The 25652-nt window shown below is 41.0% G+C and overlaps 1 protein-coding gene across 1 annotated transcript in view; it reads left to right on the top strand.

The window, feature by feature from the left end:
- enox2 (ecto-NOX disulfide-thiol exchanger 2) overlaps window positions 1-25652 on the top strand; it is a 161662-nt gene that overhangs the window by 77151 nt on the left and 58859 nt on the right. Inside the window, exon 3 of the mRNA XM_044040264.1 lies at window positions 592-735. Within this exon, the coding sequence (XP_043896199.1) occupies window positions 592-735 (144 nt within the window). The remainder of the gene's footprint in view (window positions 1-591; window positions 736-25652) is intronic.

Raw genomic sequence — 25652 nt, 5'->3', positions numbered from 1 at the left:
ACTGTTATAAAAACATATATTATATTCCGTCTATATTCTTATCACCTCGCTGGCAGCTGTGTCTCAGCTACACAGTTTTTGTTATAACATGATATCAAAGTGGGGGCGGGGGGTGGCAGCTGCATGTAATCGATTGGGGGGCCGCCTATGGCCTGTGGGCTGCCAGTTTGACACCTGTGGGTTAGAAGTTCTGAGTGTGGCAACGGACGAGTCGGGTGGGGGGGTGTACCCGGGGTTGGAGGCGATGCCATGGAATCCATCACTGAGCTTTGGTGGTTTCGGACGAGTAGATCAGGTGAGAAGCACACCTGGACGTAGCCCAGACTAGAGCCGGGTGTCGGAGATCTTTCACTTTCTGTTGTGCACTTAAAATGACCTGAAAATTAAAGGTATTATAGCCCGCTGCGGCATGTTTTGTTTTGTTACAATGTCTTTGAGAAAACACGTTGGTTGTTTTTGTTGTTCTCATTGTTGTACAGCCGTGTTCCTCTACACAGCCGCCGACCTGAAAGAGCGAGATGCCGTGAATCGGGAACTGTTGCTTCGTTTGCGATGTATATTTAAGCGCTCTGTGTCATCCGTGTCTTGCAGGACTCAACGCTCTGCCCTTTGACCCAGCTACCAGCAACGACCCTCTCCAGTTCAACAGTTCCAGCGGGCCTCTGGTGGAGTGTCCTCCTCTGGAAAACACAGCTGAGACGAGCAAGAAGAGGAAGAGGACCATCCTGCCTCCAGGTAGAGTTTCTTACCTTTCTACCAACATCAAATGGCTGTAATGGGAATTGTTGCATAGTCCTATTACTTGGTAGCAGTGTAGAGGGGCGGCAAACCGTTTCATTCAGTCCTTGTTGTTTTTGATTAGCCTGCCATGTCCTGAGGCTCTGACAGGTTTGGAGGTCAGGCGGCCGCAATGGCTCTGCTGAGATTGTCTGTTACCGTGCCAACGACGACCTGCCAGTCACAACTGCAGCCTGCCCTCAGCTTCCTCGCGCGCACACACCGACCTGTCGCACGCTGAGGGACAAGTGTCTGTGTGCTTGTGTTTCATGTGCATAATGAAGCCGCTATCTAATTTAGCAGCGCGTTGCCCTGGTAATGTGTCAAATTAGAGAAGGACTTTCTAATTAAAGAATTAAAAAAGAAGTGCTGACTAATTAATCGCTTCATAAGTAATAGGACGAATGGCCCTTAACACAGAGAGGTGTTCCATGTTCTCCGCTTTCCTGGGCAACACTAATTACAGTGGATTAATCCCTAATCATCTATTCAACTTTCCTTTCATTCCTTGTAACTTCATATTTTGATTCCGTCGTCTTCAGGCACTGACCACGTTAAGATAATGAGACAATGCGTCATTGGTGATTTTGTCACACGAAATAACTGACGGAGTTACAGTGACACACAATCTGTGAAATTGAGACCGCGCGTAGGAAATAGTGAAAGGTGTGAAAAAGATGAATAAAAAAAAAAACACTTGCATGTGGAGTCCACAGCGAGACGTTTCAGAGACGAGAAGATGACGCGTGCGGTGGAGGCTTTCAAGGGGAAATGACTATCGCGACTAACGGCGACTTAGAGAGCAGAGCCAAAGGAATATCTCGAGCCACCGAGTAGCACAGTGACCGCGCTGAGGTGTCATGTCTCGCTGACCCGTCAGAGAAACAATCTCACCGGGTATTATTTCCTAAAACCTCACCTTCTACTTCCTGGAAAGTTAAACTTGAGTGAAGAATGATTTGAATAGTCGACTTTTGATAACAAGATGTAAAAAAAAAATATTCACGCCACACATTCTTTGACACTTTCTCTGACACCCTTTTTTTTTTTAGCTCCCTATTATGTGACGTCTCTTGACGGATGATTCAGACACCGCAGCTCGTCTCTGCCGTGGATGTTTAGAGAGCTTTTTAATAACATTTCCTCAGTAACAGTAATACTAATTACAGAAACAATCAGAAACTCCCATAGTGTGAACTAGAAGTTGGCAATGAAACAATGGTAATTATTGCAATTTCATTTTTGTTCCAACAGCATTATAACGTTGTTGGATTTGTGCCCTCACAGTTCTTTATATTTTAACGCGGGTTGGATATTTGGGTTGTGAATACATTTCGAATAATTGTTAGTGTATGTTTTGGGGACATTTTACATTAGTTCAGATTGAGTTTAAATGATTAATGCAGGATTACTTGTTACAGTAGTTAACTGTTGGCTTTATGCCCTTGAGTAAATACTCTTATAAGGAAAAGAATATGGTATTGTTGCCTTTTGATGTTATTATATAAAGAGTGCTGTGGACTGGAATTGAAACAATTACTCAATTAATTGATTATTATTAGATTTCTAACTAAATTAGTCAGTTTAAAGCTTTTTTTTCACGATTAAAACAAGATTTCTGATTATTTTCGCTGCTTAAATGGGACTGTTTTCTGGTTTCTTTGCTCCATATTACAAAGAAATGATTAAAAACTTGATCGTTTAGTTTGTTCTTTTACTTGTGGGCGGGCCTTAGGAAGTTGCCTGCTGATTGGCTACTGAGTTTTGGAGCGACGGCTCAATGGAACCGGACGTAGTAACGGGCTTGGAGTTGCTGACCGTCTGGAACTCGTTCCCCAAGCGTTCCCCTTCGACATCAAGTGTTGTTTGCTTGGTGAAAAGCGTTCACAAATCTAATTCCAGAGATGTACGGCAGGTGGAAATACATTTCGGATGGCATGCGGTGTGTTTTCTTTTCCAGGTTTTTTTAGATTCAAATTTTCACTTCTCACTTGTCACATTTACCAGCGACAGCTTCCAAAGTGCCGCAGCCTACTGTCATAACATCATTTCAGTAAAACCACCACACGTCGCCACAGTCTTGTAGGTTTCTCCCTCTGTCAGAGCTCAAAGACAGAATAAGTGATGTGTCCTTCTGTCGTCATGTTTACACAACATTAGGCGAGGCAAAGAAACTCATGAAAAGTGTGTCGACAACGTAACATGTAGAGGTGTGCGTATGCAGAGACGAGCCTGTCAGAAATCCTTAAAGGTAAAGTGCATCGGAAAGGTATAATTATAGTTTGTCTTACGGGAGGACAGGCGATCACATTCTCTCTCTGCGTCATTGACATAGCAAGGATAGTAACTTGTACGTCTGAAAAATGGCCTGACTGTTTCTCCACTATTAAATAATGCACAACGTTTAAAATGGCCTCTTGTTGTAATGTCAAAGAACTTCTTTATTTTGGGCAAATAAATTCTGCGACAGGATGTTTTGCCCGGCAACTCATGGAGCACTTTGTTTGCACAAAGCTGCCTCTGTGTTTTATCATACACATGTCAGGTGCATACCGCTCGGGGGCGGTGAGAATAATCGCACACTGGTTTAGGTTTCAGGAAAACTTAAACACATCAGTTATGATGCTTAACTCGTCTGTTGTTGTTTGTTTTTTTTATTTTAAATGACCTTTTATTTATTATTGAGTGAGACTCAGAGGCCCACAGGTTTCAGCGGCAAACCACCAACACACAAAACTCTTAATTATATTAAAACTATGGCAATTTGCAGAATAAATGGCAACTTCTCAAATGATTTAAGTGGTTTTCACTCTCAGGAGGTAGATGTCGCCGCTGATGTTGCTCCTCATCCTGTGACCTGCCAAAACAGTTATGAAACTACTTCTATAAGTGGCTATTAAATTATAGAAATGCACGCTCAATTGATACGGATGACTAAACTTCAGTTTTAGTGCTTGTTAGATGCATTTGAAAAGTAGTGATTCACAAGCTACTAACATCACGTCTGTTGCTGCACGGTCCTCTGTCCCACAAAACGTGGGTTTAAAATAAACACCGTAAATATGTTTAGAAATGCAAATGAACTTAACTGTCGATTATTGGGCGTTTTTTTTATGTCACAATTCCAAACCTCCTCCTTTATCCGGGCTTGGCACCAAGAAAAGTGACACTCTGGCGGAGTTACTTAGGGGTTTTTTTCTTTTGGTGTTTTTAGTTTTTTAGTGCGGTGATTTATTTTAGGCAAAGATAATTTTACATTTGTGGATCAGCTAGTGTTTGGGGACGGGAGGGATGGACCCACGGCTTTACCCGGTGCTCATTGAGAAGTAAAGCGATACGTGTTTTCTTCATGTCTCGAAAAGTCTCCAATAACGCCAGAAAAAAGTCGCTAGGTTTGTCTGTAGTCACTTTTTTTTAAAAGAAAGGGTCTGAATACTCGCTAAAAAAAAGTCGCTAAGTCTGTGCACTTTGGTTGATGTGCGCCCTCTGCTGCTTGAAGTCATAACTACGCAGTATTTGTATGTGAGGTCCAGGGAAGTTTGGATGAATTCTTAACGACAATTAATGGACTAAAGATGAATCATTAACATCTCTGATTAGACCTACAGTATATGCCTTTTGTAAATCTCACTCTGATCAAAAATTCGGTATTGAATTGGTCTGTCATGACCCTTCTCGGGTGATTTGTGGAGCTGGAGCTCAGCGGGAGACGTGGATTTGCCGGCTAATCCGGGTCTGATTCCGATTGTCTCCAGTCAAAGTCGGGTCTTTGAGCTTTTTCGACGGAGCGTGAACTCATTAAAAGCCGTGTTGATTGAGTGTTTGATAATCCAACTTGCTTCTGTGTGATCGTTCCATTACACACCTCCGTTTCCTTAAAATAACTAAGAGCTTAAGAAGGCGATCAGCAAACCGCCTGATTGATCCGGTGGGTCGGTTTTCAAGTCATTTCAGAAGGAATAACACCTTGTTCTTATATTATTTTTAAGGACCTTTAAAGGTCCACTGTGTAAGATATACTGTAGTAACAGCTTAACGATTATGAGGCTGCCAGTGGTAACAAACAGACGGCTCCCCCTGCTCACCTCCTTCTTCTCCAAGTGTGTAAGATTTTTTGGTTTACTTCTTAAATGTGAATATTTTGTAATTCTTTGGTCTGGATCACAAAGAATCTTTTGCTTTGTGGACAAAACAGTTCATTTGAGAACATCATCATTTCCAGGTTTGATGAACACCGATTAACATTTTTTAAGGTTTCCTGATATTTTATGGACCAAACGATCAATAGATGAATCGATTATGAAGATAATGGTTAGTTGCAGCTCTGCCCTTTGCCATCTTTGCTCTTAATCTTAGTTTTGTGTATTTACCTTCACCCACTCTCTCTCTCTCGCTGTCGTTTAAAACACAGCAGCAGACACACCGCATGGATTTTTAATGCCCCTCCCCCTCCCCCCTCCTCCAGTCCTGCTGTGTTAAAGCTGCAGGTGGTCAAGAGAGTAATATTTTGTACTCCATCTCATTTTTTAAGTGCAGCAATTTTTTTTCCCCCACTCTTCCAACGAATAGAAATGCCCGTTGGATGTCGCTCTCTTTCATTCGTTATCATCTGTTATGTTAATGTGACACTAACGATAATGGGCATGATCAAAGTTGGGGCATAATTTACACTCTGAAACAGAACAACGCTTTACAACAATCATAAAGGAGAAAAAGCTATGTAAGCTCAAAAAGATAGAATTAATTATGATGAATTAGAGACAGGCCCGAGAAGGAAGAGTCCCACAGATGTAACCTGTAAAAGAACCCGTATAAGTAACGTCACAGAGTACATTGGGTCAGTGAGAGGGCAGAATAATAAGCACTAATAAATCTATCTAAAGAGTGAGAGCACCTGGAGGAAATGTGATTACATGAGTCTGAACATACGTGAAAGAAGGACAGGCGTCACTTAACCCTGAGAGCAGCCCCCACTGAAGACTCTCTGTAACTTTGTTTATGTCAAACGGCTCTTTGAAGGATAAATGATTCAAGCTTTATCGTGACACCGGCGTTTAATACGTCGCATCACTCTCGCGTTTTCCCTCTGATGGAAAAACGGTTAATTCATTTTAATACAAAGGCCAGTTCACTGCCGGCGCCAAGAAAAAGAAAAGAAAATTGCTCTCTCGCCAATCCAATCTTTTGTGCGTTAACCTTTGGTGAGAAACTGGAGAAAGATGTGTTTAATAAAATGCTATTGATTCTTAAAGAGGAAGGTTAATATCTGGGGGGACAAGAATACATGTTTTTACATGTGGGGGAGCGGCTTAGACATCACAACATGCAGTAGCACGACATTATTTGGATTCTAATTATTTCATCCCAGCAGGAAAATATGATAATGGGGATGAAAACATTTAAAAGTCCCCTGAGGCCTAAATGGTAAACAAAGCCACTTTTATTTAAAGTCAGCGTTTCTCACTAAAATGAGCGTATTTCTCCTCAAGGCTTAGAAAAGTGTGTCGTGTGCCGTTGTTCGTGTATTTTAACGTGTAAATGATTTCTGCATGTGATTCTGTTGTGAGAGTACAGACAAAATGCTTGTACAAAAATAAAAAAAAAAAAGAAAAGAAAAACTCATCAAACCATTACGCCAGGTTTCCATTTAACAGCATAATGACGCTTTGGGCGCTGCTGTAGATTTAGTGGCTGCGTCTCGCCGTTATTAAAAGCAAGTCTGAGACGCTGAGGCTTGTGGTTAAAGTGCGAGACGTAGCAGTTGTGTGTGCTCGCGCGTGAGCACGTCCACCTATGTGTCGACATGTAATTTAGCAGTGATGCGTACTTCCGTGTCGGTGAATCAAGTAGAGTTTTAGTCATAGTGATGTTTTCACAAGTAATTATGTTATAAAAAAAAAACACAAGCTCTGAAATTGTAATTTTACATGAAGAGGAGAAAATTAATATTTGTTTTTTTCATGTAAATGTCGCCTGAATTAGACAAAATAGTCACACACATGGCAAAAAAGAAACAAGGTCATCCAGATAATTCCATCATCTACAGTGCTTTTATCATTATTATTATTATTATTATTATTATTTTTTTTATTATTACCATGCATGTTTTCAACTCTACTGTTACATGTGACAGCTATGACGCAAAAAAAAAAGCGTCCTCATCGACCTTGTTTGTGGCGCAGGTTTGTGTTCCTGAAACCATTTTCAGCATCTTTTCACTCAAGCTTTTTTAGTCGTACCACTGTGCAGAGCATCTGTACAAAACACCCCGGAATGAACTGAATGCGAGGAGGTGTTGTATAAAGGTTTCCAATATTGCATGTACCAGTATTTCCCTTTTTGTTGCTTTTCTATATTTTTTTTTGGGGGGGGGAACTAATGGATTTGAGCATGAGGAATTATAATGTGATGTCTCTGACCTGCTACCAGCAGACAGAGCTGTTGGAAGGTAAATAAATGTAATGGGCTACTCAAGCTGTCAGAGATGACACTCCATTGAGATATATAGTCATGTCAATGTCCCTGAGATGAGATGTGTGTGTGTGCACACGTGTGTGAGAGAGAGGGTGCACAGCGTCCTGATTGCTGTGTGCCGAGGCTGGGGTTGGACCTACGGTTGGTGGATGTCAGTCTTGAGGCCTCACTGTGACGCGGACGATTTAGAGTGATGCTGATGGACGGCGAGGACGACAGTGTGAAGTTAAAAAATGAAAACATTATCCCACCAGGATGCATGCAGACATGAATGGTGGGGTGGGCCAACATTTAATGGTGTCATGATTCTCAAGTATTTAGTTTGGATGGAGCGGCTGGGCGCTACTAAATCACCTGCAGAGTGCGAGCGCGACGCGCCCGGAGAGAATAGTGATTGAAATGCATGACAGGCTACAGTGGGGCCCGCCTCTCCTTATTCATGTGGGATTCCCTGCCTCAGTCAGAACACAACAGTCCACTTGTCTCCACTGCTGCTGTGGGAGAGATGAAATGTTGTGCTTGCATAGGCACATCAGTCCTGCTCGAGTGTTTAGAACAGTCTTAGCTACAGTATAATTGTTTAAATCAAACCAGATCAGGCCTTTGTGTTATATTCTCCTTCTATGACCCGATGAACATCAAGCAAGGCTTTGCTCCTTCGTCAGTTTTCTGTATGCCGCAGTGGTCGGAGATCTGGTGCCACTTTGCCCCCCATTTTGTAAAGCGTACAAACATGAGAGATCTAAATTATTCACAGTGCAACAAAGCACTCTGGTCTGCTTTGCTCCCTCTGAAGCTGAAGACTCGCCCTAAAGCTAATGGTGAGGCCTCAAGCAAGGCTCAAGCTCTAAATATAAATAATATAATAATAAATGTTCACCTTTTCTTTAGTTTTCTGCTTGATCAAAGTGGTCTTCGTCTGTCTCTCATTATTATCTTTCTTCAGGCACAGCAACGAAGGGAAGATTTGTTTCCTCTTCAGCCTCCAGCGTTAGAGACAAGGCCAAATAAGATGCCTTCTAGCTGTATTTTATATTTCTATTCTTCTATTCTATTTGTTTTTGGTTATCATTATGAACTCTTTGATCTCTAATCAGGATATGCCCCGGTGACTAGTTTTACAAATAAGCAGAGTTGAGTCCCCAAATCACCACTGTTGTCTTTGATTCTCATGCAGAGATTGATTGAATTTACAACTTTGTTAGATGCATTTATGCTCCTATCTTAGAAGGTCTACTCAATTCATCAATAATATAAACTACTACTCGTCCTGATTGTGTATGAGTTCATCTTTTGTAACCGATTTTTAAAGAGCTCATGTTATATTTAACAGACATGGAAGTTGTTTGGATATTGAGGTGTTAGCCACGTTGACATACCCTAAATTGCTGTCATGGCAGCCATGCCTCTTGTTGTCGTCACCCTCATGGAAGCTGTGGACACAGCCGCTCTGCTTGCATCAAGTGGAAGAGCCGGCATGTGTGCGGTGGCACGTCGGCGTTACTCAAAGGGAACTCGGCACGTTTTGAATTCCTCAGTTGGGAAACTAGCAAGGGATTGCGATGCGTACCTGCCATTGGTATTCCGTGCAGCGCTGCTCACTGTGGACACAGTGGTCTCTCTTTTCTTCGACACATCACTCTCCATCCAACACTCTATCCCTCTGTGTTCGCTCTCAGTGTCCAGCCAGGTTAACTGATCCACACCAGCTGCTTTTCACTGCCTGACATTAGTGCTGGACGTCTCCGCTGTCTCTCCTCCTCTTTATCACGCTGCCGTCCAATTTCAACACCCCTCACTATAGGCCACTGCACGTGTACTATACATATATACTAGAAAATATCTATTTTGATCTATTTTTTCCTTTTGTTGCTAAAGTAATGATACTGCCATAGTTGGGTACCGATGTTTTGGGGAGATCCACCTTTACGATAGCTCTGTCTGGGCTTTGAGAGCTAAGCATTAAACATTTGTGTGGATACCACCTGTGCTGGAACATTTGTGTAGCGTGATTTGATTGGCGGATGCTTGGAAAGTTTGGACATGTTTCAACTTCTGCAGCTCGCCACACGACCAAGGCGATTTGGCGACACTTCAAATTGAATGAGATTTGGGCCAGGTTCAAATCAGGGTTGGCCCTGCTCGGGTCCAGACGGTGGAAGTGACACACTTAAAGATAAATAAATGATCAATTGTTAACTTGTTTACTGAGGAAATGTAGCGGCAACACTGTCAGTTTGACAGGAAGCTCACCTCAGAACGAACACAAACACGCGTGTTGTAAATCGCCGGAGTTGCCAGGTGTAGAAATTATCTGTCAGCTGGGAGAACGGCAGCTAATGCCAGCTTAACTTTTAAGCTGCCATTATCACAGGATACAGACCATGGGGGACAGATGCTGTGAGCAGCTCCTTCCACAGTTTGCTCCCTAATGTAGTTATAACACCAGTGTAAGAGAAGATTAAACAGGGTCTGACCAATAAACAGAGCCAATGTTTCTGCTCTGCAGGTGAGTGCTATTGCAGTGTTTCTTTTTTCGAGGAACACCATTTTTTATGTTTCTTAATGTCGCTGCTCTTCAGAAAAGAAGTAGTTAATCTGAATGCCACGCCAGGCTACAGAATACACAACGTCAGAGAGAGGTGGTACAGAAACTAGACACAGTACAGTTTTTTAAAAAAAGTTGAATTACATCTGAACAAAGGCTCTGAACCCTAATATGTCATGGGAGAGCAGCAGCACCGCGGCTCACCCCCCCGTTCCCTGACTCTTTTGAAGAGAAACGCACACGGAATGTAAGAAAGCAAAACTTCACTTGATATGCCACATTTCCTGTCAAGAGAAAGGCCGTGTACTTCAAATGAAATAAAGAAGTGTTTGGAATATTGTCATATTGTGGGGGAAAAAAAAGAGCAGAGGGTGCTATCTCCAGACAGAGAAGCTTCCCCTCAAGTATTATAGACTTGCATCTCTAACATGTTGTCGCTGCTCCGCCTGCAGCTGACACTGTCGTATGATACGGTAGGAAATCAACCGTCCCATGTCGAAATAATATCTTATTTCAAATAAAAAGTGACAGCTCTATCAGGAAATGATCATCGCAATTTTCCTGCGCCTAAATTGATGTCCTATTTGTCAAATACTTGTTTTGTCCATTTTAGTGATTTTAAAGTGACACAATTTCAGCCTTCAAATACTGTCTCCAAGACTATTTTGATGGTACGTCAACTCATACCAGGGTGAACGGCACCTCTGTCAAAGCCTGAGCGAGTCTTCATCTACTATGCATCTTCTGGTTTTGGGTTCCACGCCACAAAAGGAATCTTGAAAAATAAAACAATTGTTTTATCTTTATTGTCTTTAATCACGTTTATATTTCTTTGACATCCTTTTGTTAATGAGCATCGTTGTCGCGCTCATCCTGGCCACACACAGACGTACCTGTTCTTTGTCTAAGCCATATTGTAAAGGGCAGGAAGTCTGCTCCAGTAGTTCTTGCGTCTCTTTTTCTTGCCTATTTTTCCCTCACCGAATCTCCATGACAAGCAAGAAAGACAGCCACTTCTAATTATATGTCAAACAAGTCCCTTCTGTAATGACGACTTGCACTGCTCTGGATCTGGCTGTGGGTTTTTTTTCTTCCTTTCTTTTTGTGCAGCAACACCTTTCTTCTCTTCTCTGATAGAAGGCAATGTTTGAAGGTCATTTTTTAAAACAGGACAAGTGTGGCCTGATTATCTCAAACCTCAGTGAGTTATTTGTAGATTAAAGGACCAGCTCGGTTTTTTGAAGCGTTGCTATACGAGGGATTGACAAATGATCAACACTGACCTCGGCCAGTGTCCCACTCCATGTTCCGCTGTTTCATTCTCACTCTCACTTTTAACGTGGTTGTCCACAGGGACAGAATGATAAACAGATTTTTAGCCACTTAAAATAATCACCTAATAAAAGCTCCACCTGCTGAAGTCTAAAATATCTCGCAAGCATATGTTTTTTCTGCTTTTTCTCACTTTTTCTGGCTGTAAACTCAAGTTTGTTAGCTGCTTACTTTACCACATCTTAGTCCAAAGAGAAAATCAGTGATTTTACATCACACTACTACGCAGTGGTTAATTGACTGCTGATTTACTACCAAAGTGGCACAAACTTACCAGACAAGGCAGCACCTCCTGTGTCCCTGCAACGAAAAACAACTTTGATGCTGGAGAGTGTGGCGTTCAACAAATGTCATTTTCCAGGTGGCAAAGGCTATGGTACTGTGAGGAAAATCAGTGAATATGTTTTATTAGGTGAGCTTATTCTTTAAAGGAATACTTCACCGATTTGCATTTAGCTTTGTATTACTAGAATAGGGAAACACTGTGCTTCCCAACCTCAGTTTCCTCTGAGTCGAGAAATATCTTTATTCTTTTTTTTGTTAGGTGCTCACCAGTGACACTTGGCTTGAAACTGCTAATTCCGCACTTTTTAGACCCACTCGTAGGGGGGGGGCGGGACCTCATTCCCAGAATGTAAACAGTGTCCGCCATATTTGCTAGCAATTACACTAACAGGACCAAGTGTCACTGGTGGGCACGTAACAAAGAAAGAAATGGAGATATTTCTCAACTCAGGGGAAACTTGGAAGCACAATTTTTCTACTACCCCTATTCTAGTAATACAAAGCTAAATGCATATTGGGGAAGTATTCCTTTAAGAAGCTACAATGGTGCTCTCCACTTCATAATTTCAGTACCTTAAACAACCAAACAAAAAAACTTGAACAACATTTTTAAGACCAATAGCAAAGATGTCAACTTTGACACATGAAAAAGTGTCCGAAGCTGTTCAATTAGGTTAATAATACTGCATAGATCTGTTGTTTTATAAAAAAGAAATAGAAAAAAGAAAAGGACATGGCTCAAGTAGACAATGGTGGTGAAATATTCCAGGACAAAGCTGAGAAACAAGTCTGTTTTTTGAAGTGTCAGTTCGTATACGTATACAGTATATCACAGAGACTGCAGGGTATTCTAAAGTGATGATGATTTCTTTATCAACTCAGCAGTGGTTTTGTTAATAGCCTTTTTATGTTCCCCTGCTCGGCTCGACTTCCTCCTCAGGTGTTATATAAAAAGGGCTAATGGATTTAATCTGAAGTCAGCACACCAGATGATTAGTGTTGTTAGATTTCAAAGTTTGTTGTAATGGCATTGACTGGAACAGTGTTTGAGCCATTTGTCAAAGCCAGTGGAACAAAATGATTTCCTTTGTTTGTTTTACACTCCCTTTCATTTTTTGCTTATTCGTCCATGCCTCCATTTTAGATTGCATGTACGGCCAGTTTTACACTAGATGAGTATGTGGCAAGTTGCGGCAGCAGCAGCACTGATCTACTGCGCCGTGCACGCAACTGTCAACACCAGATTTGTGTCTCCTGCTCACCTGCCACGGAGCTTCGGTAGAACTTCTGCTATGCTTCAATAAGAGCTTGCCTTTGAAAGTCATTATACTGGCTAAGTATTATGAAATAACTAGGTGGCTTGCAATCTTGCGGTAAATATAGGTCTATTTTCTATTGTAAGATACATGTGAATGCCTAAATCAAGGTTCTCAAATTCGCGGCCCCTCAGTCGATGTCCTGCGGCCCTATATTTATTTTAAAATTATAATGAAAACCGGCCCAAAATGACCAACAATGAACAACAATAATACATTAGGTTATATTTTAATCCTATTTAATCATTTAAAAGCTTGTCTAGTGTTTTAATTACTATTGTCTAAATTTTTGATTTAATGTCTGTTTTTGTTATTTACAGATTCATTTTGCATCATAAATATGGTGTTTTTTTGTCAACTACATATCAAAACAAACACTTATAGATATGCATTTAATTTGATCGGCCCCCTCCTGACCAGCCTAGAAGTTCACTGGCTCCCAGGTCATTTTGAGTTTGGGGCCCCTCGCCCAAATGGTAAAAGAGATGTGCCGCACACGCGTCCTGTGTGAAACCGACCTTATCTTTCAGCCAATCACAGAGGCAAAAAAAACAAACATACTAGACATGTGCTGTATGTCTCTTGGTCTAAAATATGACTGCAATACAAACTCTGTTTGCGATACAAGCCTGTTCAGCCTGGCTCTGTAAATAATGATCTACCGAAGGTCTCAGTTAACATGTAGACGGTGCACAGACCGACTGTAGATGTTGTGCATTAACATTACAGCTTTTTAAATAAAGAAAAAGTTGGATCGTCTTTCCGTTGATATACACGGACCATAGAACTGGGGTTTGCCAGTTAACCACAGAACACCAGAGTATCCGGTGGAAATTGTCTTTGCCGTAGTGTTGCAGCCTTCCAAGCCAGGGAAAAGTTGGGTTCACTAGACATTGGATGCATTTGTGTGCCATATGCTCTATGTTGCTCTGACTGCAGGTATCTCTCATGCCTCTAGTCAACCATTACTCCATTAGAGAAAAGACGAACCACTGAAATAACTGCACTGACCTCCATTCTTAAAAGCCTCTTTGGACAAACGCACTAGACCGTGATTCGTTCAATGCTCTTTGCTTCTGTGGCGGACACTTGTGTACAGTCTTAAAGGTCAGACGGACCATTGCTGTTGTTGGGTGATGATGACATGTGACAGAAATTAGCCTGTCAACACTCAAGGACATTGTAACAGCATTAAAGCCCCCCCTTGTGTTGTCACCCTCCCCTCTCATTTCTCTTGGTTTACGATGCGATATTGATTGCGTTGGTAAGATTTAAAATCAAGTACCAGCTTAATTCTGTTCCCTACACAAACCCAGACAAGAAGGAAAATAATTGACATAGGAGGGTGAAGAAGTAGGCAATAATGCGATGCTATGGATGCAAACCGCCATAAAATACCAAGTACAACAACAACAGCAGCAAGGAGTCAATATTGAAAGAAAACAACTGTCTCAATAATTGTTGAACTGCCCCACAAACCCTCACTATAATCAAATTATGTTGTGTACATGTTTGGCGACGGTTAAGAAAACACCAATTCTCAACGTGACCATTAGACGAAGGGCGAAATGGAACCTTTGGGTAAAATTTGCAATTTGAAATCATTATCAAGGCAAGGAAGAATCAAGCGAGCCCACTTCGTCAATAGAAAGACACAATGCATTGGTTCTGTTTACGGGTCGTCAGCTGCGGTGGGAAAGCCGAGGTGTGTCATCGATTTCTCGGCAGAGATTGGTGAACAGATGTTTCTAAGTGGAAATAATGCATCCTACCTGTCACCCATGTCAAGGACTGTGATAAACAGAAAGTAATCTCTCTATCTCTTACATGGCAATCTGTCTCAGAAGCTAAATGCGTTGTGTGCCACACTTCTTTGTTTTTTTGATTTAGTATTTAATACCCTGTGTAAGCTTACGCATTCAGCTTGAGCACACTCCCGGCTGGTGCAGAGTGAATAATGAAAGAATTTTGTCAGCTTCTTGTTTCTCCACGCTGTCAAAAACACACTTAAATATTGCAGTTTTCTGGAAGTGTGGGAAATATCTGAGAGCCTTGCTCTTTTAAGACCTCGCTGAACCTCCAGCCCTTCTTGTCACAGTATTGCATTGGTAATCATTACTGTGACGGTGGATTCAAAGAAAGCTGCCTCGATGAAGAGGCGGAGCCAGATAAGAGCGCGGGCAAGTTCACTCAGCTGTTGACATCTCCTCACAGCAACTCCCCTGGTTCTAATTGGCTGCTGCTGATAAGATTCCCATGTTGTAATTGGCAGCTGCTGATAAGATGCTGTCAGCTGCTGCAGCAGTCAGCAGCGTGGTGCGATGACAACAGCTCAGGAGTTGGTGGGCGGACGGGGCTAAATCCAGGGCCTGAACCTTATTTTTCCAGAGATACTATTCAAGTCAGGGGTTGCTATACTGGCAGCAACAGATTTTTGACTGCCTCTTATTTCCAAAAAAACATTTTATAAACTGGTTTCTCACAATTATTTAATTTCAATGATTTCTTTATGGCAAGTTTTTGGTTGGGAGATTCCTCACCAGTCGACCACACAAAATTCAGCATCATTTTCTTTCACAGAAACTATCTCTGTGTTTATGTTGTCAAGACTGATCAAACCCACACTGAAATTCAACATCTTTCAACTGGGATTATGGTGATATTCTAGCAAATATTTAAAGTTTCGGTATTTATAACAAATGGAGGACTCTTTCGCTCATCCCCTCGTTTTCCCAAGCCAGTCACAGAACTACGGTGGCCCCTACATACCATAAAGCATGTCATTCATCTTTATTTGTGTGGTAAGCTTTCACTTCAATATTGTAAATGTGTGACACATGGCGGCACAAGATGGCGGACTCTGTACAGTAAAGACCGTGCCTAAAATCCAAATAAAAGGCTAATTCTACGGCTATGAAAACTAAACACATTTTTAAAGTGATTCTACTGTCACTTGACCTTTAAACCTGCAACAAATGATCCATTCTTATTGGCCACTAGGAGGCAGTGGAGACCAGTTGTGAACACAAAGTTGTGCATATTCTCAACACAGGCCGCTATGGCTTATCAACAAAACCCAGCTGTCGCAGAGCTGCGTTATCATTCACTGAGAGTTTTGCTTGATCATCTGGCAAATGAGAGTCTTGTGTTTCCTTTCTTTTTGTTCTTGTTTTTGTGCTCTGCTGACCCCTGGTGGAAATATCTGACGAGTTTGTGAATCACAGTCAGTTTGTGAATACCAGCATTAACAACTCGGATAATTACAAGGTGAATGTTCACCAAAGCAGCCCGTAAATCTGTATGAAGGAATGTCCCAACTTTGATTTTTATTAAAATGAAATAAAATGAGCCTTGCATGGCTTCATGTGCCGCCATTGTGAGAAAAAAAAAAAAGGTTGTGTGCAGTGAGTTTCTGGACCATTTTGCCTGAAACAAAACTCACCCCTGCGACAAACGAGATAAAAACAGTGAGATTGAATCAAAATAATAAAGTTAAGGGCCACAAAACTAGGCAAGGACTTGAGAGGACTACATCGAGAGCTCTTAAGAGCTGCACTTCAGCCTAAGGTTCTCTGTAGATTAGTCAACACATGTGAAATCGCTGTCATATTGTTGCATTTTTGATTTATTTATTTGTACAGAAAAGGCCACTCTCTGAGGGTCTCTAATACAAAGGAGTTGAAATAAAAATGGATGGAAAGGACGTTGACATGAACACAGAGAGCGGTCATTTAAACATGTTACATTCTCCTGAAAGCGGTAGGTATTCATTTAAATAAAAGTAATTTTCAACAAGTGCAATGCTGTCACTGTACCATAGGAAGTCTATAGTTAATGGGCATAAGATGCACTGGCTATAGTTCCGAATGGTAACCATAGCAACAAGGAACCTACCCGATCCCCCAGCAAAGTGTGACGTCATGAACAGTGCAGCGTGAGGTTTATGACCCGTATACAGTCCTATGATAAACATTGTGTCGATAACTACAGTATGTAGAGCGTCTCGTATGACGTCCTGGGACTAGTCTTGTCACGGTGATAAATGCCTCTCTCCTACTCTACTTTCTCTTCTTTACTATTTAAACCGCTGAGTGCGCTGAATCCCAGCCACCTTTTTTGTGGAGATTCCAACCCATTTGGTCATGTTTGAGACCATGCTCCGATTTAGCAGATGTTTTTCGCTGGCAGAAATAGTTACAAGTCTCCTGGGTTCGTGCTGGATGTGCTGATAAAGAGATTTTCATGCTATTGTGTCCTTAGCTTCCATTGCTGTGTAATTATTATATATTTAAACTCCCTGCATCTACTTCCTGTCCGTCTTCCTTCAACTGTGGGCTATTATTCCTTATTGTCTTTATCGTGCACAGGAGCATACGGGCTATTGTTATTATTTTTTAATTGATCTTGAGGAAGTAATTACGCTCCTGTTTTTGCTTAATGGAATGCACAAGAAAGTTTGCCTGGTGGACAAACTACTTCATATGAAATCTTGCTCCAGTCACCAGAGCCTCTCTAATGGAAAGGTATGTGGGTGTGTGTGAGAGTATTAACTGTGGGTGAAGGCGTTTCTCTGAGGATTTCACTGTTCCCAGGGGAATGAGTGCACAGGCTTTTCCCAGCACTCTGCAGGCACTTTCTTAAAAACCAGAGTTAGGTAAAAGTATTAAATATATTACTGTCGTGCCATGTGACGTGTCTGTGTCAGAAAGCTTTATGTTTGTTCCTTCTGTTTTGTCCCCTGATACCATTTAATGAGCGGAGAAAACATAAGTCACGCACAGCATTGATTCCTTACCCTTTTTCTTTTTTTTTTTTTTTGTCTGACACATCCTAACGGTTCTCGCTAATGAGCTCAAGAACCCTTTCAATGTCACCACCTGTCACGGAAGCAAATGTGTTCTTTTGAAAAGATGGCAAACTAAATGCAAATGTAACACTTTTAAAATAGGATTGTATCGCATTTGTTGTGTTGTGTCCTCGTGGTAGACTTGTTGGCACATTTTGTCCTACGTAACGTCTTATACGCACTGTTCCACTTGGCCACTGTCTTACTTCCCATTTAGCTTGTTGCTACTTTCAGGTTTAGCTGGCAGCTAGTTGTTAGCATGTTGAGCGACCACTCTGAGTCTTCCTACCGTCCATGAAAGAAAATAGTTCTTTAACCGTTCTGTTACCAATCCTGACGTCGCTGGCAGGATTTGGAATTTGTTGTGTTGTGTTCTCGTGGTAGACTTGCCACTGAAAGTGTTGACATTTTATCCTACGTAACGTCTTATACGCACTGTTCCACTTGGCCACTGTCTTACTTCTAAGTGTATTTTTACTTACCTGGGAGCTTTTATTCCCCCACATAACATGAAGATGCGCTAGGTGGCAAAACTTCCCTTTCACCTTGTTAATATTAGCTACTTTCAGGTTTAGCTGGCAGCTAGTTGTTAGCATGTTGAGCGACCACTCTGAGTCTTCCTACCATCCATGAAAGAAAACAGTTCTTTAACCCTTCTGTTACCAATCCTGTCATCGTTGACAGGGTTAGGCATGAGGACTTCTCATTACTGTAACTCCTTGAATCGATTTTCATCGCATATGTTGTTTTGTGTCCTCGTGGTAGTGCCTCGTGTTAGCACTGGAAGTGTTGACATTTTGTCCTACGTACTGTCTAAGTGTATCTTTACTTCCCTGGAAGTAAATAACATAATATGAGTCTTCTAACATCCATGAAAGAAAATAGTTCTTATAACATCTTATACGCGCTGTTCCACTTGGCCACTGTCTTACGTCTAAGCTTTGTTTTCCCCCATAACATAAAGATGTGTAGTAGAGATGGGGATTCTGAGCACATCTGCCCCACTGTAGCACACAGGCCAAAGACGGAAATTGATTCTGTGTCAGATTATTAGAAACTAGCCATTCAACAGACCACATGTAGTAGGTTTCAGATCCAGAACTAACTTCCCCACAGACATACCTACACAAAAAAAACCATTAAATGTTTCAGTTTTGTATCTTTTGTCGAATATCCATGCCCATCTCTTTCAATTCTCAAGAAGACACGCGTTTAAAATATTTATTTTCTTTACACTACTGCTTTTTTTTGTTGTTTATAAAAACCTTACCAGTAAGTAATGTCGTGAAATATTTTGTCTGTACTCGGGAGATTGCCTGCTCAAACACCCACCACTGTGCCGCTTTCTTTGAGACCTTTCCAGCTTTTTTTATTAACCGTGACCATTAAAGATATGTCTTCTTCAAGCACCGTATAACAAGCTGTAAAGACTATAAGGACATTCCTTCCTTCCTTCCTTCCTTCCTTACAACAGAGTGACAATCACTGTTTTTTGTTTTTTTTCTTTCTCCGCAGCCCTGGTTTCTTGTTCTGACAGTTTAAAACTTCAAAGAAGAGAAGAAAAAAAAAAATAGATTTAAAGGAGCTCTCAAGCTTGTTTTTCTTCCTAGAGAGTGCCAAGCTGTCCTTCAGGCATCAATAGACACATTTAATTTGCGTGTCTAATAATAAACAGGGTTTTGGCTGTGTAGTGACTACTTGTTAGATGGCAATGACAAGAATGCAAACTGGACACAGGCGGTCTTGAGTGTATATACACTGGAGATCTCATTCAGCACTAGACAACAATTTTGCAGAGAGTTTCAAGGATACACTTCAGTAAAACACAGTTTTGGGTTCGATATTGTGACCCCCCTGTCTAGTCCATGTTCACAGGTATTTTGTGGATTGTCCATTTTCTTTGTGTCCTCATCTTTAGACGTTCAGCCCCTGTAATACGTTGTCAGACTTCTTTGTATAGAACGCAACAAGAGCAACCCCATTTTGGCAGGATTTCTTAAAGATAAATTCATGTTAAGGAGAAGGTGCACATATTTTAAAAGGTACAGTACATTTATTGATGAAGTTGTCTATTGCAGTTGAATATCATTCACCTCACCCTCCCCTTCCAGGTGTGCTTGAGAACCTATGTTTTTGCATCTTTCATTCTTGGCACCTTTAAGAGTTTACTGAGCAAATTTGAAATGATCAAAAGAGGTAAAATGGGTACCAGGAGGCTTTTACACTTTTAAATGTTAAAACCTTTGTTTGAAACGGATGAATTCTGCAGTGAAGAGTCAAATTTAAATTCTGCATCTGTACTCCGAGGCTGCCCGAGGTATCAGAACTACATATCAGTGGGCTGCACAGTTGATCCGACAACACTTGTCCCTCTTGTAAAGTTGTTTGTAAGAGTTCTAACCTCTCACGGAACTGAGCACAGAGAGGATTTTTTAGCCTGAGATGGATTGTCTGCTTGACATCACATTTGGGATCAATTATATTTCACAGATGTTTGGTTTTCTATCCGATTGAACCAGCTCTGAACCATAAACTATAATAAAGTATGGTTCTGATGTAATGTTTGTGCCCTGAATCTGGAGGCTTTCCTTTGAGATGGCAAGCAGAGCTTTCCAAACTTGTATTGATCGACTGTCTTCTTCTTCTTGGATTGACATCAAGCTTTTTGGTCATTAGAGACCATGTCAAATAAATAATTAGGGATTAAGCCAATCAACATTGAACTGAGATTTCTTGATATACAGTACATGGTTATATATGAAGTATTATAGAACTGCATTGCCATTGCAGTAATATCACACTCTTGTAGTCATTAAATGGTTGATAGTCTCAGGCAAGGAGCCTCAACTGATAGCAAAGATGAGCTCCTTTGGGAATCCAATTCATGGTTGGCTCCTACTCGGAAAAGTGGATTGCTGATTGAGCACTTGACCATTGCTTTTCAAGTACTGGAGGTCTCCTGTAGTGCCTTACATTGGAGATGCCCCACTTTACTTAACAGACCATCTCCACTGACATCTTAAAGTGATTTACTATTTTATGAAAACATAACCTGAAACGTCAGTAGATGGAAGCAGATGTATTTTTGTGTGTGTGTGTGTGTGTGTGTGTGTCATCTATGCAACTCTATTGAAAATACAACAAGATGCATCAGGGTCTTAGGGGTGTACTCTCGTAACTATGGGGAAACCTGCAGATTGACTATTGTTCAAAAGAAGCCAGATTGGAACAAAAATCGTACATTTCCATTCCCCCATTAGAAAGTCCCTGAGCTACTCCTCAGTATTATGTCTTTCCTCTTTTGTTCCTGATTTCAAAGTTGAACATTCAGAATTCACTACCATAAGACTTCTGGTTCAGCAATGAGGTTTGAGGTCTTAATAAATTAACCCACATGGAAGGTTTATCATTACAAGATATGCCTTTTACTTTCTGCTGTCACACAAAAAAAAACGCTGTAGGATTTTTCCTCTACTAATACTGTAAGGTAAAATCTACCACCCAAATGTGTTTTTTTTAATCGTTAAGATTTGCATAGTATTTATTACAAAATCATTTTTGTCTTTGATCTTTTAGTTATATTATGTACCTTTCACACACTTAGATTGCGTTAAAAATCAGAGGAAAAGATAAAATAATCTGTTACAACCTTGAGTCTTAACATCTGTGGCCTGAGCACTGTCACTGTTTAGGAATAAGTGATCTGCGACAGCTTTCCTGGGTATCACATTGATGCCTGTCAACCGTGATGATTTCTACTAAAACTATTTGTCTTTTTAAGCCACTGGGCTCCAAACATGAACATACAGAGAAACTGACACAAACCAGGCCACAGTTCCAGCGAGGAATAACATCATGTGTTTCAGACAATACTTTTTGGACCTTTTTCTCTTGGCTGAGTTTATCCGGATTGCTTGGCTCTATAAGAAATGAATGGACTTAAAAGGGACATGTTGATCCTTGTACTTGCACTAGTCTAGTACACAGTGTTACACAAGATTTGCCACCTTGTCAACAAACTGTCATTGAGTGTTTCACTACAATGCATCATCTTGACTTTATCAATCAGCTGGCTTTTTTTCCCTCCTACATTAATGTCTTCCCTGGGAATAGCACTAAAAGAAATCAGGCGAGGAATTGAGCAGAATCAAAGACCACAAAAATATCTTCTCATACAAGAAACAAAGACGAATATGTTATTTCCAGAGAAAAAATGGTCAAACAAACAATAAACATTCAACCCATAAACATGCAATATTGCAAAAAGCTATAAAAAAGCATTCACAGTATCAGTCTTGCAGAAATGCTCTGCATGTGTAACTCGACATGAACACTCAGCAACACTTCATCATCATTTCAAGTTACAAGCAGACTCAACAGACCTCAAATTGCATGAAACAAATGGTACTCATTTTACACAACTGTAGCTATGTGAAACTGTGCGACCGAAAAACAAGGCCAGAAAATTCAGACCAGCCAAGGTTAAGTCAGTACAACAGCATGAAATGTAGCATGTATTCATTTATATGTGATACATATAAATATGTAATCATTTTTTTTTATTATTGTTAGAATACGATATTTAATAGCATTTAATTGGACTACAGTTCTTGTCATATCAACATTTCCTGCGCTAGGTGGCAAAACTTTTTATTAGCTCCTTTCAGGTTTAGCTGGCAGCTAGTTGTTAGCATGTTGAGCGACCACTCTTCCTACCAAGTCTTCCTACCAACCATAAAATAAAATAGTTAATTAATTCTTTAACCCTTCTGTTACCAAACTCCTAGACATTTGTGATATTTCACAGACAAGATTCACCAGTGCTCCACACATTTGTGGCGTCAGCTTCTTTTTACCATAATTACAGCCAGATATATATCTAAAGTAAAAGTTATCTTGGAAAAAGGGGCCGAAGCACTCACTCATTGAACATTTTTTGACAATTCTACAGCCATAAAATCAAAATAAATCCAGGCGGCCTGATTATCATGACGGTTAAAAGAGGGTTAAGCTGATGGGGCATAAAATCTGTCTCCTTTGTCAGACCAAGACATGTACTGGCCTGGATTTCTGCCATGTTTTGTTACTGTTATCTTGTTTTTCCGTGTACCAGCTTCTTCTATTATTTCTGTGTTTTTGCCAGCTTGAGTCTGACTCTTGTCCAACTGGACGTATACAGTACATGCTGTAGTAAATCACCCTCCAGTCACATTATCTGCGTATCTAGTGCCATTTTTAGTCAGACTAACATGTTTCGATGTATTCCAAAGGCCAGATGTTTCGTTGGACTAACACAATCAGGCATCATTTTCTACATCCTGCTATTCATAAAAATAAATCTTTATGTGTTGGAGCCAATTCCAAACTTGTCCATGCAGATAAGTAAGTAGGATGCTAGGATCCCCTGCACATTGAATTAAAAATAGCTCATGGTTGTTGCACAGCTCACTCTGAATGATAAAACTGGCTATTTCTTCTCTCCTTTGATTGTTATTGTGGCGATAGAGTATGTTTCACACAGTGTATTAGATTGCCTGCCCACAAATCAGTATTTACACATCTGACAACTTTGCCATTATACAAAGAAATATGTCAGATACATATTCTCAACCGCTGTCGCTCATCTACCCCACCGGTGCAGTGAAATAGATGTTGTACATCACATTTACACACTGAAAATGAGAAGCAGCATCTTCTGCTCTGTAATGAAATCTCTAGGATCCTTGTTTTTATTGTGATACAGTGTAAATGTTTAAAAGGTATTTGGAATGAATTGGCCGGGAAACCTATTCTGTGTCAAGCTTCATGCAGTTTTATGTACTGCTCCCCCCCGGTTCATTGCACCCGCTTGAATTGATAAGCTGGCAAATGAGAATAGAGTTTTATTATTATGTGACGCTTCAGTGATCCATTTGCATGTTCAAATTAATAAGACGACAAAGGGGGCTTAGAACCCACTCCCATTCTGAATGTTTGTATCACAGATTTGTCAACCGTGTTTGAGATTGTGTGTTATTTTTTTCCTCCTCCCTTTAATTGGGGGAATCGTCACTGCTGTCATTGTGGACAGCAGCCCTTTCAGGAGCTGTTTGTTACATTGAGATCAATTGTACACTACTTTCTGTGTGCCAGTTATGCTGTAATGGTCCTGCTTGTAGATGTCAGTGCCTGTTAACGCTGTCAGTTAAAGAAGCTTGTTGTATTGATGAAATTAGAGTCGTTCAATCTATTTTGTGTTTAGGGACAACAGTAAAACGTACCTTTTGTCTGGTTAAAAATAAAAAGGCTGTAAAAGAGAAGAGGTCAGTCTCTCTCTATCCCACCTGATGCCTGTTTTATGTGTCAGCTCAAGGTGATATTTCATACTTCTTAATTATTTATTTCTTTATGGCCTTAAAGTAATGTCACGATAATGTCAGGGTACTTTAGCAATAACAGTTTCTTACTTGTGACTTGTAAGTTCGCTGTCACTGTCAGTGTGTGTGTTTTGTAGCCGTATGTTTGGAGTCGGCGAGAAAGGAGAAATCATTTTTATGAGTGTAAGTGTGTCCTAAAGGATGATTACGGCAGTGGCAGTCTGTGACAGGCAGTAAAAGAAGCGGTAGATGCATTGTTTGCCCCGATTCACGTTAAGGCGACGTTTCAGTTCCTCTGTAGCAGAAGCGGAGAGCGTTTTATTGGCCCTGTAGCCACTGATTGGGTTTGACCGGTTTTGAAGAGTCACTATCTATCAAAGTCGAATCGCTTAGGCAGAAATGTCAGCGTCAAACTGTAAAAATAGAAACGACAAGTACCGGGAGTTTGTGATGTGCCATCTCCAACAACACCTGATCACTTGCTCTACCAAAGCACAGTGGGATGCATTCAAAGCCTTCATGTGCACACTTTAAGATTATCAGCATGATAAACTGATTGCCAATGAGAACATCTCGCAGCCAGTCGCCCCTAACCAGCAGGTGGTCCTCAATCAGCACTTGCTCCAGTGTGTGGAACTTCTGTTAGCAATACACTTACTAGCCCGGCAACTCATTCTCTAGTGAGGAGCACATCAATCAATCAAAGACACAATCATTTATTGCTCTTAATGGTTCGGCACCATCTTACCTCTCAGAACTTCTTTTTCTCCACGCTCCATCCCGAGCTCTGAGGTCTAATAACAGGCTGCTTTTAGATTTCGCCAAATTCCGGAGTAAAAACCTGCAGCGATCGGCCTTTTCTGTAGCTGCACCTAAACTTTTGGAACGGGAAATTAAGACCCACCTCTTCTCCTTGGCCTTTACCTCGGGATGAAAATAGTCAACCCGGACCCTTTTACGTAGGTTTTACCTTTACTATTCTAGTATGTCTCAATTTTACATTTTATGTTTTGTAGCTTTTATGTTGCTGTGCTTTTTAAATCTGTAAAGCAGAAATCAAGCTGCTGGAAGTAAAAAAACAACCATTCACTGAACCTCTGCAGTTAACGACAGTGACGCTGTGGCGAGGAAGACAGGTCCTCTCCTGCTACAGCTTTTTGACACACACACAGACGCTGTCTGCACGAGTCAAGACTATGAGGATTAGGAGGGAAAATGTTGCAGGTGCTTCTTGGCATTTTCATCCAACGGGGGTCGGGCAGTGACATCAGACTTTCTCCACAGAGGTCCATATTCCTAGCATCACTGTTATTCTTTAGCCTTTCTTTGTCAGTCGTGACGTTTGCAAAGCATCACTCCGCGAGCAGCGAGGGAACGTTGCCACCGACACAAAAACAAAACACTGCTTTACTGACAAAACACAGGAAAAAGCTGTGTCGAGCTTAATCAGCATGGGGGGCCGAGGGGGGGGAACGAATTTGACAACAGTTTGAATGTATCAGACAACTGTTTATATTTACAAGTTACGCATTACAGCTTCAGAGATGCAACCCACGGAGACCTGCTTAAGCCTTTCTGACAACCGGTTCATCAGAGAGAAGAGGGTGAATTAAGGAAGAGCAGTACGACATCGGAAATGTGACGGAGATTACAGAATGCGACTTGTAGACATGAAAGTGAATGAAATGAAGTCTGGTTTTATGCGCATCATTTCTCAT

This window comes from Solea senegalensis, linkage group LG12 (genome assembly GCF_019176455.1).
Source record: "Solea senegalensis isolate Sse05_10M linkage group LG12, IFAPA_SoseM_1, whole genome shotgun sequence".
In the NCBI taxonomy this organism is placed as follows: Eukaryota; Metazoa; Chordata; class Actinopteri; order Pleuronectiformes; family Soleidae; genus Solea; species Solea senegalensis.
Note: the sequence above shows the minus strand (reverse complement) of the source record. Positions and strands in the feature narration are given on the sequence as shown.